This window comes from Salvia miltiorrhiza, chromosome 3, assembly GCF_028751815.1.
Source record: "Salvia miltiorrhiza cultivar Shanhuang (shh) chromosome 3, IMPLAD_Smil_shh, whole genome shotgun sequence".
In the NCBI taxonomy this organism is placed as follows: domain Eukaryota; kingdom Viridiplantae; phylum Streptophyta; class Magnoliopsida; order Lamiales; family Lamiaceae; genus Salvia; species Salvia miltiorrhiza.
The window spans coordinates 1,921,632-1,935,360 of NC_080389.1; the positions used below are offsets into that span (position 1 = coordinate 1,921,632).

The window sequence follows — 13,729 nt, forward strand, 5'->3', positions numbered from 1 at the left end:
AAATTAGAACAAGAAAAAGAAAAATTGAACATATCACAACTCAACCAGTGAACAACAATTTTGAGAATTTTTTTTGCAGAATCGAGATGGCTTATGAAGCTCTTGATAACCTGAAACAAACCTTAGATCTGATCCTAGAATACCATGACAATCTCGTCACTCATTCTGTAAAACAAGAAATTTTATCCATCGGCGTCCAAGCTGCTGTCTTGCAGTTGAATCTCAAACATTATCCAAACAAAGAAAAAATCAGAGAGGCAGCGAATACAGCATATGAGATTATCCAATATTTCTTTTTTGGAGAATATCTTTCAGATTGCGGATCGACTGAGCCGACAGCCATACTTGCAAAAAAGCTGAGGGAACTAGCACAGAGACTGCAGTCAACCGTTGGAGATGTGGTGGATTACATCAAGGGTAAGGCATCAGTCAGCAGCATAACTGATTCTCCTGCTGTTGGTTCATCATCAAGATCAGCAATCACAAGCAGCGAAGATGACTTTGTTGTTGGTGTTGATAAAGATGTGAAAGTGATCATAAATCGGCTTTTGGAGGGATCTACCAGACTACGGGTCCTCCCTATTGTTGGAACGGGAGGCATTGGTAAGACCACACTTGCTAAAATTGTTTATAATGATCCTTCCATTATCAAAACTTTTAAGTGTGGTTGGGTCACAATATCACAAGATTATAATATAGGAACTATTGCTTTACATCTCCTAGCTTCCATTAAAGGGATGTCAGCTGTTAGGAAGATTCTTATCGATTCCTTAATTCGCGAATACCTCCACAACAACAGATATCTGATTGTAGTAGACGACATTTGCAGTAAGAAGGCTTGGGATGATGTAAAGATGTTGTTTCCTGAAAATGATGAAGGAAGTCGGATCATGGTAACAACAAGGCTACAAGATGTGGCTGCTTATGTTCGCTATTCTAGCTCCATTCACATGATGCGTTTGTTGGATGCGCGTGATAGTTGGAATCTACTAAAGCAGAAGGTATTTGGAGATGAAGACTTCCCCATTGAATTGGAAGACATTGGGACCAAAATTGCTAAAGGTTGTGGAGGGCTACCCCTTGCAATTTTGCTGGTGGCAGGAATTCTGTCTAAGATTCTTAAAAGTCGTAACTTGTGGAAGAAAATTGCGGCGAATGACACGCAGCTTGAGACAATAATTGGTTTGAGTTATAACCACTTACCTAATCATTTGAAGCCATGTTTTTTATATATTGCTGGCTTTCCAGAAGATCAGGAGATTCGTGTTACTGAACTTGTTAATCTTTGGATATCTGAAGGTTTTGTAACAAGTTCGAGTGGATCTAAAAGCTTGGAAGAGGAGGCAGAAGATTATTTGGAGGATCTTGTCGAGAGAAGTCTAGTTTTGGTCACCAATAGGAAGTTTGATGGGAAAATAAAAAGTTGCAGCATTCATGATATTGTGAGGGAATTTTGTGTAAGGCAGGCTGCAAAAGAGAAGGTAATTCTTTCTATTATGGATTACTTACCTACTCCTATCCTGCGAAAGCATTTTGTTCCACGTCTCATAAAAGATCATCATAGAATAAGTGCTAGTTCGTATGATCTACATCTCAAGGACTATGTGCATAGCTCACACATCCGTACCATAATATGTATTCCGAAGAAAGGGTATAGATCTGAGGGTGTTGTAGAGAAATTTAGTTCACTGAGGGTCCTTCATGTTTTGCGACGTCAACGACTAGTCAACTCTAGGATCAACGGACATGTCTTCTCTTATCTTAGCTGTTTGGCATTAATGTGATTCTAAAAGGTAGATGAAAAGCTGACACATAATGTTTCTGATAATAATTGAGGAGAGGAGATATAGCCATTTTACACATTGTTTTTGCTGAACCTAAACTCAGATTCTATCAAATTCTTTCTCAGAAAAATATACACTGTTTTTCCTTGGATCATGGCAGCATATGCAGCCTTGGTTTCTCTTATGCATATCATCGAGACAATCGAGCATCACCATTCCCCTCCAATTTGTATCGACAAACAACAAGTTGAATCTCTCACTCGAATTGTTACCTTTTTGCAGGGATTTCTTAAAGGTTATAAGTCCCCTGTTGCTGACGGAGATGAAGCTGATCCACTGGAGATGCGTATTGTAGATGCAGCTCATGCTGTTGAAGATGTTATCGAATCACATATTGTGAACGTGATTGAACTGGGTAGATCTAGTCCCAATGAAGTCAGTTTCATCAACTTCTATCAAGATCTACAACAAGTGATAGAAGAAATGAATGTGATTAAGAAGGAAGCCATGGAGATTGCAACCGAAGCTCAGCTGCAGAGAAAGGTCTCCTCGACTCGAGCTGGCTCATTGACGTCTTCTTCTACTGTGAAGGAAAGCATGATGGTGGGCTTTGATGACGTGAAACTTCAACTCTTGTATGAGCTCACTGGAGAGAACCGTTACCGCCAAATCATCCCAATCACAGGGATGGGCGGGATTGGTAAGACCACTCTTGCCCGACATATATTTGAGCATGCCCTTGTTAAGGAGCATTTTGATATTCGTGCATGGACTAAAGTTTCTCAAACTTATAATGTTAGAGAAACACTTAGTCAAGTTCTTCACCAAGTAACTGGAAATTTGGGTAGTGATCTGAGTGAGAACGAATTGGGAGAAAAATTGTACTGGTGTTTATACCGTAGCAGGTATCTCATAATACTAGATGATATGTGGAGTGTGGAGGTGTGGGACAAGATGGGGGTTTTCTTTCCCGATAACAATAATGGGAGTCGAGTAATCATAACGACTAGGCTCTCAAACTTGGCTGCCGAGTTGACAGGGTCTAACAGCATAGGTATGAGATTTTTAGATGATGTTTGTAGCTGGAATTTCTTCTCCAAAACTGTATTTGGGGATGAGGATTTTCCTCTTCATCTGGAGGTAATCGGAAAGAAAATTGTTGGGAAGTGTAAGGGACTTCCTTTGTCGATTGTTGTGATTGGGGGTCTTTTGGCAAAGTCCGAACTTACACTGGAATATTGGGAGGGCATAGAGGAAAACTTAAGCTCAATAGTGAATTCGGAAAATGATGAATATTGCTTGAGAATATTGAAACTGAGCTATGACCATTTGCCTACCAATTTGAAGCAATGCTTTCTATATATGGGAGTGTTTGGGGAAGATAAGGCATTTAGGGTCTCAGAACTCATGAGGCTATGGGTTTCTGAAGGCTTTGTAACACGTTCAAATGGATCTAAAAGCTTGGAAGAGAAGGCAGAATATTATTTGGTGGATCTTATTGAGAGAAATCTAGTTTTGGTCACCAATAGGAAGTTTGATGGGAAAATAAAAAGTTGCAGCGTTCATGATATGGTCAGGGAATTTTGTGTAAGGCAGGCTGCAAAAGAGAAGGTAATTCTTTCTGTTATGGATTACTTACCTACTCCTATCCTGCGAAGTCATTTTGTTCCACGTCTCATAAAAGATCATCATAGCATAAGTGCTAGTTCGTATGATCTACATCTGAAAGACTATGTGCATAGCTCACACGTCCGTACCATAATATGTTTTCCGGAGAAAGGGTATAGATCTGAGGGCGTTGTAGAGAAGTTTAGTTCACTGAGGGTCCTTCATGTTTTGCGTAGAAACAATCATTGGGATTGGGATTGGGAGCCAGGTCATGTCTTCGATCTGGTTCATTTAACTTACCTTGCTTCCAACATTCCCAATAGTATTGTTCCTTCAGCCATATCAAAGCTTCAGAATCTTCAGACTTTAATTATTTATAGATCTGAGGTTCGTTTGCCCATGGAGATTTGGAGGTTGCGACAATTAAGACATCTTATTGCCTTCTCATTTCAACCCTTACCCAACCCTGAAGGAGAAAACAATCCCCTTGAGAATTTGCAGGAACTTTCGCTGGCAACGAACTTGGTGTGCAGTAAAAGAATGGTGGAAATGATTCCTAACATTAAAAAGTTGGGAATATGTTACTCCAAGGAGAAGTTTGATTCGGATGCGCTCTATTGCCTCAACAACAGAGTGAAGTGCCTCAGCTATCTTCAATGTCTGAGTAAGCTGGAAAGCTTGAGGTGCGATATTGGATATAGATGTGTTGAGTATCTGCAGAGTATTAGCTTCCCGCACTCACTCAAGAAGCTGTCTCTTCAATGCGGAAAGTTCCATTTGGAGGAAATTCTGGAAAAGATAGCTTCATTACCACTTCTTGAGAAGCTCACACTGCTCGGTGGGCAGTTTGCAACAGGCAGATGGGAAATAGTTGAAGGCCAATTCCCCAGCCTCAAATACTTGAGATTGAATTTCTGTATTAATATGGAATGTTGGACGTTAGAGGGCTCCTGCTTGCCACGCCTTGAGCAACTTTGTATCTCGTGGATGAAGTCGTTGGAGGAGTTCCCTTCAGAAATTGGAGAAATAACAACACTGAAATCAATTCTATTGTGGAATTGCAGTGAATCAGCGGTTGTGTCTTTGAAAAAGATAGTAGATGAACAAGAGGAATTACAAGGGGACCCACCCTTTCATGTTCTAGTTCGCTCACCCCACGTCAGCCAAGAACTGCAGAGCTTGGCATCTCCCAACTTTCGTGTAGTCAAATTGTGATGAGGAATTCAATTGCACGTGGGAATATACTAATTTGAGTGATTAATTTTCAATATCTCTCTTCCTTCTTCTAAGCGCCGGATCATATATGCCTTTCTTTTTATTTTACTAATAAATTAATTAATTTTTCACAAATCTTTTCTATTCATCTTCTTACTAACCTAAATAAGTGCAATTCAATTCTCAATTCTCTCGTCCTAAATCCAAAGAAATAAAGAAAATACTGTACATAGATTTTTTTTTCCCCTGATTGCCTTGCAACTTCATCCTACGACAATATTTAACGCACGATTTTTCCTTATAACTTTATATTGTGTTAATAGGCAAAAATGCCCTTTTCTTATAAACACTTGTAAAAATGCCCTTTTTCACTTATGAAAAAGGGCATTTTTACAAGTGTTTATAAGAAAAGGGCATTTTTGCTTATTTATAATTATCTTTTATTTTTAGCAACATAAATCATATGTTTAGTATCTATAATCTATACATATTATAAAAGTGTCTTGTTTTATCTATACCTATTATCAAAGTGTCTTATTTTACAAAATTTAGTTTGCCTATTATGTCCTTATTTTTTAATGTATTTTAATGGAAATAATGTAATATCATATTATTAATATTATTCTAATCACAAGCATCCAATAATCTCATTCCAATCACATTTTTAAATAAGTTTAAATTCTTTAAAATTACTCTATATATAAAAGTTGATTTAATTAGTTTGGCAAATTTGACTAAGTATTGATTGATGAACTCTTAAGTTATTTTTTATATTGATTTTCTAGTGTTTTAATTTCAGCCTAATTCTTTTAATTTCTTATTAGAATTATATATATCATCTATTATTATTATTTCATATACGTTAGTATATATTTGAAGTTTTGGATATAGGTCATATTGAATTAATATACTAAAAGGGAAAAAAAATAATCATAATAAAGATTTCAACCAATTCTTGTTTTGCACATAAACTAAAAAATCTGCCTCCAATTATTCTAATTTTTCACACGATTATCAATTGCACCCAAATTAAGGTTGAGGAGGATGACTTAAATGTCTACATGGTTTAAACAATTGATATGCTAGACGAGGTACTTGGATTTCCACACTACTTGAGCTTGTCAGGATGGTATTAATTTGTCACTTTAACTAGCTATGATCACCGAAAATTGCCAGCTGTGTGAAAAATCAAAAACAAATAAAAGTTTGTATATTTGGAGGCGGAATTTTAGTTCACGTGGAAAACCAGAATTTGCTAAATGTTCATGTATATAGGCGCAATTACCCCAAGTCCAATGAAGTAGGGCATGAAAGGTAACTTATCCTTCTTTCTTTCTGAACTCCATTAGGCATCACATCTTAAGCAAAGCAGAGCAGTGCAATCGATTATTTTTCTTGTGCAAATGTACTTTGTGTATAGTATTTAAATGGGCAAATATCGTCAAAATCCACGAACTTTTACTTGGTATTTTTTTCACGATTTTTAAATTTTAGATAAAAATACATAATCTTTTATCGATTATGTTATTGTTGTCGTTTATGCTGATTTTTTTTTTTAGCATTTTAATCACAAAATGGCATTGTTTTTATCTTGCCGGAAACGACAGTGTTTACTTCGTCTGACGGTGTTGCCATGTTGGCTATTCCAGGTGCCACATAGGGTTTAAATTGGGTGAAATTAACATCAGTGGGAAAAATCAGATTCAATCAAAAGGTGGTGTATTTTTATCTAAATTTAAAATTCGTGGAAAAAACGAGAATCGGGTAAAAAAATCATGAATTTTGGCGCTATTTGCCCTATTTTATTTGTGAAAATTGTATCCTTCTTATCAAAAGCAATAAAGCAGTAGTATTTTCAAGAACACGACATACCGAAGAAAGTGAAGTTATAACTAAATAAACAAGATTAATGTGTGGTTTTCATTGTTAATACTTTTCATTGTCCTATTTGTCACTTACAAATGCATTATATATGCATTGTCTTTTTTTCGCTAGAATCCAAATATGGCATCAAGTTTTACATTTATTTAAATTGAAATAATTCAGTCGAAATGTTATTTATTTGTATTGACGTCGTTGTTCCTCTCTCTATAATAGAGAAATGTCTATATATCATTCACACACCACTTTGATTTACTTTCTGCACGCAATGAATGGATCAAGAAGACTCTGATGATAATTTGAAGGAAAATAGTACATATTTAAAAGAGCGGCTACAGAACTACACCAAGTGAAGCTGTGGAATGGAATCTAAATCTTTGAAATTAAGTGCCCATATCAACGTTATTTCCTATCCTCAACACAATTCATGAGAGAGAGAGCATAAGCCTAAAACCACAATCAACATGTGCTATAATCAACTAAAATATGCAACTGCATCAAGAAAAATGATGGAACACGAGCTACATTTTAGTATAAATAGGCCACTATGCAAAACTAAAAGCATTTTATTGATCCAAACTCATTTGATTATGCTCCTGGCTCCCTCAGTTTCAGCAATTATGATTCCACATTTCAAAAGGAAAAGCAAAGTAGTTCTCCTTTCAGCATCTTTCTGCCACCGGCACTGCTGCGTTTGTTTTCCCTATTAAATAACGTCGATTCAGAAAATAACAGCTTGGCCATCCCAAATGCTCAAGAGATTAATCTATCCACAGATAATATTGTTTCTTTATAAACCTGAGAGATTGAACAAAATGGTACTCATATGAGACAACAAAAATCTGCTAGACCTATGTTATTCAATTATCTCAATAAACTATGTTATTCAATTCAAGAGGCAAATTTGATGAAAATTGTGCAATTAATTAAAATGTAAGCAACTGCAAAGTCAATGGGTTAGTTGCGCCTAAATACACAAACTTTCAACCAATTCTAGTTTTGCACATAAACTAAAAAAATCCGCCTCCAAACACATGAACTTTTCAATTGTTCTGATTTTTCACACGATTATCAATTGCACCCAAATTAATGTTGAGGTGGATGCATTAAATGCCTACATGGTTTAAACAATTGATGTGCTGGACGAGGTACTTGGATTTCTACGCTACTTCAGCTTGTCAAGATGGTATTAATTTGTCACTTTAACTAGCCACGATCGCCGAAAACTGACGGTCGTGCAAAAAATCAGAACAATTAAAAGGTCGTGTATTTGGAGGCGGAATATTTAGTTCATGTGGAAAACCAAAATTCACTCAAAGTTCGTGTATACAGGCACAATTACCCCAAGTCCAATAAAGTAGGATATGAAAGTTAACTTATCCTTCTTTCTTTGTGAACTCCATTAGGCATCACATCTTAAGTGCATTCAAATATGTTCACCACTCACATACCACCTCCCTACAAAAATAGAGAAACTCAAGGAAAAGATCAAGATCATACCTATCACAGTAGATATGATTCAACCACAGTTCGGCCAAACTTTTCCTGAACATCTTTGGGAGTTTCAATCTGCAAGCAAAAGAAAGAGGAATAGAAAAGGATAAACAATGGTGAAATATATATAATATCAATGTAGATAATGTATATAATATAATTCCTCCCATTTACCGCATTTAATGCCTTGAAGAGAGCCTTCACAGTGTTGTGGGGATTCCTTGAACCAACAACCTACAAGAGTATTTCCATCAGATGACAAAGTTGGAAATGAAAGAACATATTTCTCGAGCCAGTTTCATACCTTTGATTTCACATTCCTGTAACCAGCTAAGTTAAGAATCAACTCCACAGTTTTGCCTGCCTTCATCCCTGATTGTGTAGGAGCTGGCCAAAGATACACCTACAAGCACTTAAAAATTTCAGGCCAAAATCCCTAAAGAAGAAAAACAGCTTTCTATCAATTTCAACCATCAACAAAGATATACAACTAGAAATTTGACGATACCTTAGTCTTTTTATACGATGTCTGAATTGCATGTGCAATTGTATGATCCTCATGCCGCTCTACATAGTGCAGATTCTGAAAGCACTTCTCATATGCCTGTGGCAATAGGCCGCCATTAACATATTAAACTATAAATAACAGATGCCGCGATGAGTTTCTATAAATATTGAAACGTTTTCTTATTTGAACAGACAATCCAGTGGCATAATACCTTTTAGAGTTGACTGCACATTCTCAGACAATAGTATATAAGCATGTCTAGTTTTCAAGCCAAATTTACACACGTGCAGCATAAAGAAGCATGACAGTATGGATTTGAATGCATGTATAGTTCTGATACCTTTTGAAGCGCAAGCGGAACTGCAGGAGCCTTTGCTTTAGCAAAACCAATAACACCATTGTAGTTCCCACAAGCTAACATTGCAGTGTATTTGATAACTTGTCCACCCTGTCTCGTTTATCAGTCATAATTGTTAAAAAAAATGGCTACTGAATCGTAAATGAGGAGGCTATATTACCTTTGTAACTTTACACGTTCTATTCACATCGACCAGCCTAACATCAAATCCCTGCACACAATGGAGACACCCAATTTAACATATTGATCTGATGGTACATAAATGACTACCAGAAACAATAGTTCCCATGATTCATGAATAGAAAAGAAAAATGGTAAATATTAGATCAGATGTGAAGAATATCATCATATGATTATGTGTAGGTCGTAAATAGCCAAGGCATTTATTATCCTGCAGGCCTTTTTTGTGGTTAAAGTAGAAAATAAATCTATCATGACAATAAGAGCATCTCCAATGCATTGGTGCTTAGAGGGGGTCTTAGATGGTGGTCCCCACCTAAGACACACCCCTCTCCAATGCATTGGGTCTTAGAGTGTGTCTTAAATCCTCATTTCCACAAAATTCACATATTCACACTTTTATTCTTAAATTCCAAATTTCATTAAAATTAAAATTCAACCCCCCCTGGTTCTCCAACGCGGCGCAGCTGAGGAAGCACCTGGTCGACGCCTCCTTCGCAACGAGCGTTGGAGATGCTCTAAACTACAGTAGCATAGTATAATAGTACGTGAACTTACCATATAAACAATCTCAAATTTCAAACTTAATAATTTTCGATGCAACATATCTTAGAATTAGAAAACATGACTTGAAACAAATGGTAAACGATAAGAATAGGGACCCCATTTACATGATCAGGCAATAGGTACTTGAATTCAGGATTAAAAAAGCAGCTGGTGATAAGTAGATCATAAAATCCAACAGGCAACAGCTTTGGAAGGGTGTGACCTTTGACAACTGGAATCAATACAAAGGGAATCACAGAGGAAAGCTGAGAAAGAAAGATTGATAGATGCATGTATTACCTTCCTATAAAGAGGCTGTCTCTTCTGTTCGATCAATGCGTTCCTCTCTTCCGCAAGATCTCTAATTTCCTCCTCCAATAGTTTCCCCTTCCTTCCAAAAGTATAATCCAACACTGCCAGTTTCTCCTCAAGTTTTTTATCTATTTCATTGATCCTTTCCATATATTTATTATCCTTCTGTTTCAGATTATCAAACTCGAATAAACCAATTTTCTCTTCACTTTCTTTAGTTTCTTTATCCTCCTCCTTCTCACGATCCTCCTCATGATCAACAGATCCACCATCATCCTCACGCTCGATGATCCCATAATTGGCTGGATCATTTGGATCAAAGGCATCCCTCGCCTCTGCCATTCTCAATGCCCTATTCAACTTCACCTGAAGAAGAAATTTCTCCTTTCCTTCAGCTACTCTCAACTTATTCATCAACTCCCCTATCACCCGATACTCCACCTTCAACGCGAAATGTTTCTCCTCAAATTCATCAATTATTTTCATCCATTTGAATGCATCATCAAAGGTCTCTGTTCAACTCTATAAAGTCAGACAAATGTCTAAGCACAAAAAAGCAAGTACTAAAAAAAAGAACACAATGGAAATACAAAACATGCATTCACATTCTAGTATTCCATATTGCACTAAAAAATAGTTCTTAATAAAAATGTCATCCAGAAAAATGGGGAACAGCTCGTGATAGTCACTACACTAATAGTCGGGGTATTAAAACTGCGCAACCAAACTCGTCTTAAATAGGAACTGCACACTCTCATCCCCGGAATCTCAAAAAGAACTTCATCATTATGTGAGCTGCTCGAACTATAAATCAAAATATGTAAGTACAGCATGAATTTGAAATCCTTGACACCAACAAAAACACTCACAACTAAGCGAAGAATCACTCAGCATCCAAAATACCACCAAACAATCATAAATCCACACAAGCATCTACAAACGCAAACAATTCCATCAACAATTCCAAATCTTTTGGCACAAACAACAAACATCAAAAAGCACGTAACTAAGCACAACCGGAACAGAAAAGCAATTAATGAATATGCACGCCAAGATGTTCCAACAGAGTCACGAACCAGCCTTAGAAAATTTATCAAGGAATTTCTCAAATTGGTCGAACTTCTTCTGAAACATATCCGAACGCATGTTTATCGCTTCCTCATCTTCTGGTTCAGAATCAGAATCAGTCGGCTCCTCGTGCCTATTCAGTTCGGACGGCTTATCTTTTGCATTCTGCTTCTCGTATTTCTCAATAAGCGGACCAACCCCCAGGTAATCCTCTTCCTCCTCTTCATCGTCGACTGCAATCCCCGCTCTTATCTTCGCCTCCCTCTCCCGCCTCCTCTCGCTGGCCGCTGCAGCTTCGATCTCGTCGAACGCGCGGTTCGCGGCGGCCAAACGCGCGTTCGGGGATAAATCGCTGAAGTTGGAGCTGTAATTTCGAGTGATTTGAGTGGCGAAAATGGGGCTTGGCGGAGGAGGAGAGTATCTCGGGGTGGAGCAGAGAGTGCGGCGGCGGAGGAGGAGGCGGCACAAGGCCGTCGTTCTGCTCATTGCGGCGGAGATCCGATTGAGGTGGTGGCGGAAGGGGTTAGGGCTTTAAGGGTTTTGGTTGTTTATCTCATGTGTATCGTCGCCGATCGGATTTTCAGTGTGTGGAGTTTCTATATTTTTATTCTTTAGGTTTAATTTGCAAAAACTTCATAACTTTCAGTTTAAAGAGATGATTTTTTTTTTTTCAATTATTCTAACTAGCAAAAAAATTGAACCATTATTTTTTTATTTATATAATTCCAATTTTTATGGTTTACGTAAATCCTACATAATTATAAAACTCCTTAATATTGAAAATTCACATCTATATTCAATTATATTATAATTATAGAAGGTTAATTGCCTATAATTATAAAACTTCTTAATATTGAAAATTCACATCTATAATTATAAAACTCCTTAATATTGAAAAGTCACATCTATAATTTGGTTTACACAAATTATAATCAAATTTTAATTTTTAATTAGATTTATTTTTTTATCAAAAGATACATAAACTTTTAATTTTTTAGAATTTGACTAGACTCCAAAAGTTCGTTGGTCAATAACTTGATTATCTGAATTTCGACCAGTTGAAAAGTCATTCACGTTATCCCTTAAATTACTCACATCCCTCTCTCCTCTCTCCTCTCTCATCTCTCATCTCTCTCTCACCCGTCCCTTTTTCCCTCTCTCTCTCTCGTCTCTCACACAGAACACACACACACTGAACCCACGCAGCGGCAGGCAAGCCCACCGCCGCCGGCGCCGTCTCTTCCAACACGTTCCGACCTCAGCGTGGAGCCGCCTCTTCGGCCGCCACCTCCCTCCGTCATCTTTCTGTTCTCCACGCCACCACCGCCGCCTCCCTCCGTCATCTCTCAAGTTCAGCCACCGCTGCCCTCAAGTTCAGCCACCATCGCCGCCCAAGTTCAGCCACCGCCGCCCTCAAGTTCAGCCACCACCGCCGATCCAAGACAAGTTCAACACAAGTTCAGAAGTTCAATACCACAAGTTCAACACAAGTTCAGAAGTTCAGAAGTTCAATACCATTCAACACAAGTTCAACACAACTTGATGGCTGAACTTGGGCGGCGCCGAGGAAGGAGGCAGCGCCACCTTTTGTGTGTGTTCTGTGTGTGTGTGTGTGTTCTGTGTGAGAGACGAGAGAGAGGGAAAAAGGGACGGGAGAGAGAGAGATGAGAGAGGAGAGAGGAGAGAGGGAAAAAGTGACGGAAGAGAGAGAGAGGAGAGAGGAGAGAGGGATGTGAGTAATTTAAGGGATACTAATATTTGCTTTTAATCTCAGCCCTTGATTAAAATCGATCTAACGAACGAGATTATGACTCTGAACTTTGCAAATATTTACGTTCTTGTTGAACTCTACCCTATATATATATATATATATATATATATATATAGGGGTGGGCTACCGTGAAAGCACATCTTAAAATAAGAAATAAGATAAATTTGTAATGTATGAATTTTATGTAGAACACGTATGAATTCACTGTATAAATGTATAAATTGTGAAAAATAATTTTTTGCTACCTTTGAGATTCGAACTCATGATCATAAATTCATCTAACAGGATTACGAATCAACCGTAGATCTTGATGATCTAAGGGCTGGAAATGATTTTTATTTTATATCTTAAGAAATGCTCTTATTTTAACCTTTCCCTATATATATATATATATATATATATATATATATATAGGGGTGGGCTACCGTGAAAGCACATCTTAAAATAAGAAATAAGATAAATTTGTAATGTATGAATTTTATGTAGAACACGTATGAATTCACTGTATAAATGTATAAATTGTGAAAAATAAATTTTTGCTACCTTTGAGATTCGAACTCATGATCATAAATTCATCTAACAGGATTACGAATCAACCGTAGATTTTGATGATCTAAGGGCTGGAAATGATTTTTATTTTATATCTTAAGAAATGCTCTTATTTTAACCTTTCCCTATATATATATAGGGTTAGCTTCCATGGCAACCACCTACTTAGATGGAGAATAGAGACCATATCATGTCCATTGGATGAATCTGAATCAAGGGACCATAAAATTTTATGATATTAAATTAATTTGGTATGTTTATGAAATCCCGTGAAATACTCCATTCCTTTTATGATGTGATACCATTCGTCAATGAACGTAATAGCTGAACATTAGTATGTTCATTTATTTTCCTACGAACATATCGCTGTTCATTTATTTTTCTACGCATATATCATCGAACATTAGTATGTTGATTCATTTTTCTACGAACATAGCAATGAACATTAGTACGTT

The 13,729-nt window shown here is 37.1% G+C and overlaps 3 protein-coding genes across 3 annotated transcripts in view; 2 read left to right on the forward strand and 1 right to left on the reverse strand.

Annotated features, from left to right (window-relative positions):
- Window positions 1-86: 86 nt before the first annotated feature.
- LOC131015772 (putative late blight resistance protein homolog R1B-16) lies at window positions 87-1,784 on the forward strand. The gene has a single exon (XM_057944196.1). It carries the CDS (start codon window positions 87-89, stop codon window positions 1,782-1,784), a length of 1,698 nt encoding a protein of 565 aa, XP_057800179.1.
- Window positions 1,785-1,808: 24 nt separating this feature from the next.
- LOC131016821 (putative late blight resistance protein homolog R1C-3) overlaps window positions 1,809-13,729 on the forward strand; it is a 629,159-nt gene continuing 617,238 nt past the window's right edge. Inside the window, exon 1 of the mRNA XM_057945578.1 lies at window positions 1,809-2,219. Coding sequence (XP_057801561.1) covers window positions 1,938-2,219 — 282 coding nt within the window. The 5' untranslated portion in view covers window positions 1,809-1,937. The remainder of the gene's footprint in view (window positions 2,220-13,729) is intronic.
- LOC131016867 (uncharacterized) lies at window positions 6,783-11,587 on the reverse strand. Its single transcript, XM_057945646.1, has 9 exons — window positions 10,963-11,587; window positions 9,875-10,398; window positions 9,009-9,059; window positions 8,831-8,938; window positions 8,491-8,586; window positions 8,287-8,385; window positions 8,157-8,216; window positions 7,989-8,057; window positions 6,783-7,286 (listed from the first exon to the last, which is right to left on the reverse strand). Exons 1-8 carry the CDS (start codon window positions 11,438-11,440, stop codon window positions 7,992-7,994), a joined length of 1,482 nt encoding a protein of 493 aa, XP_057801629.1. The 5' UTR covers window positions 11,441-11,587; the 3' UTR covers window positions 6,783-7,286; window positions 7,989-7,991.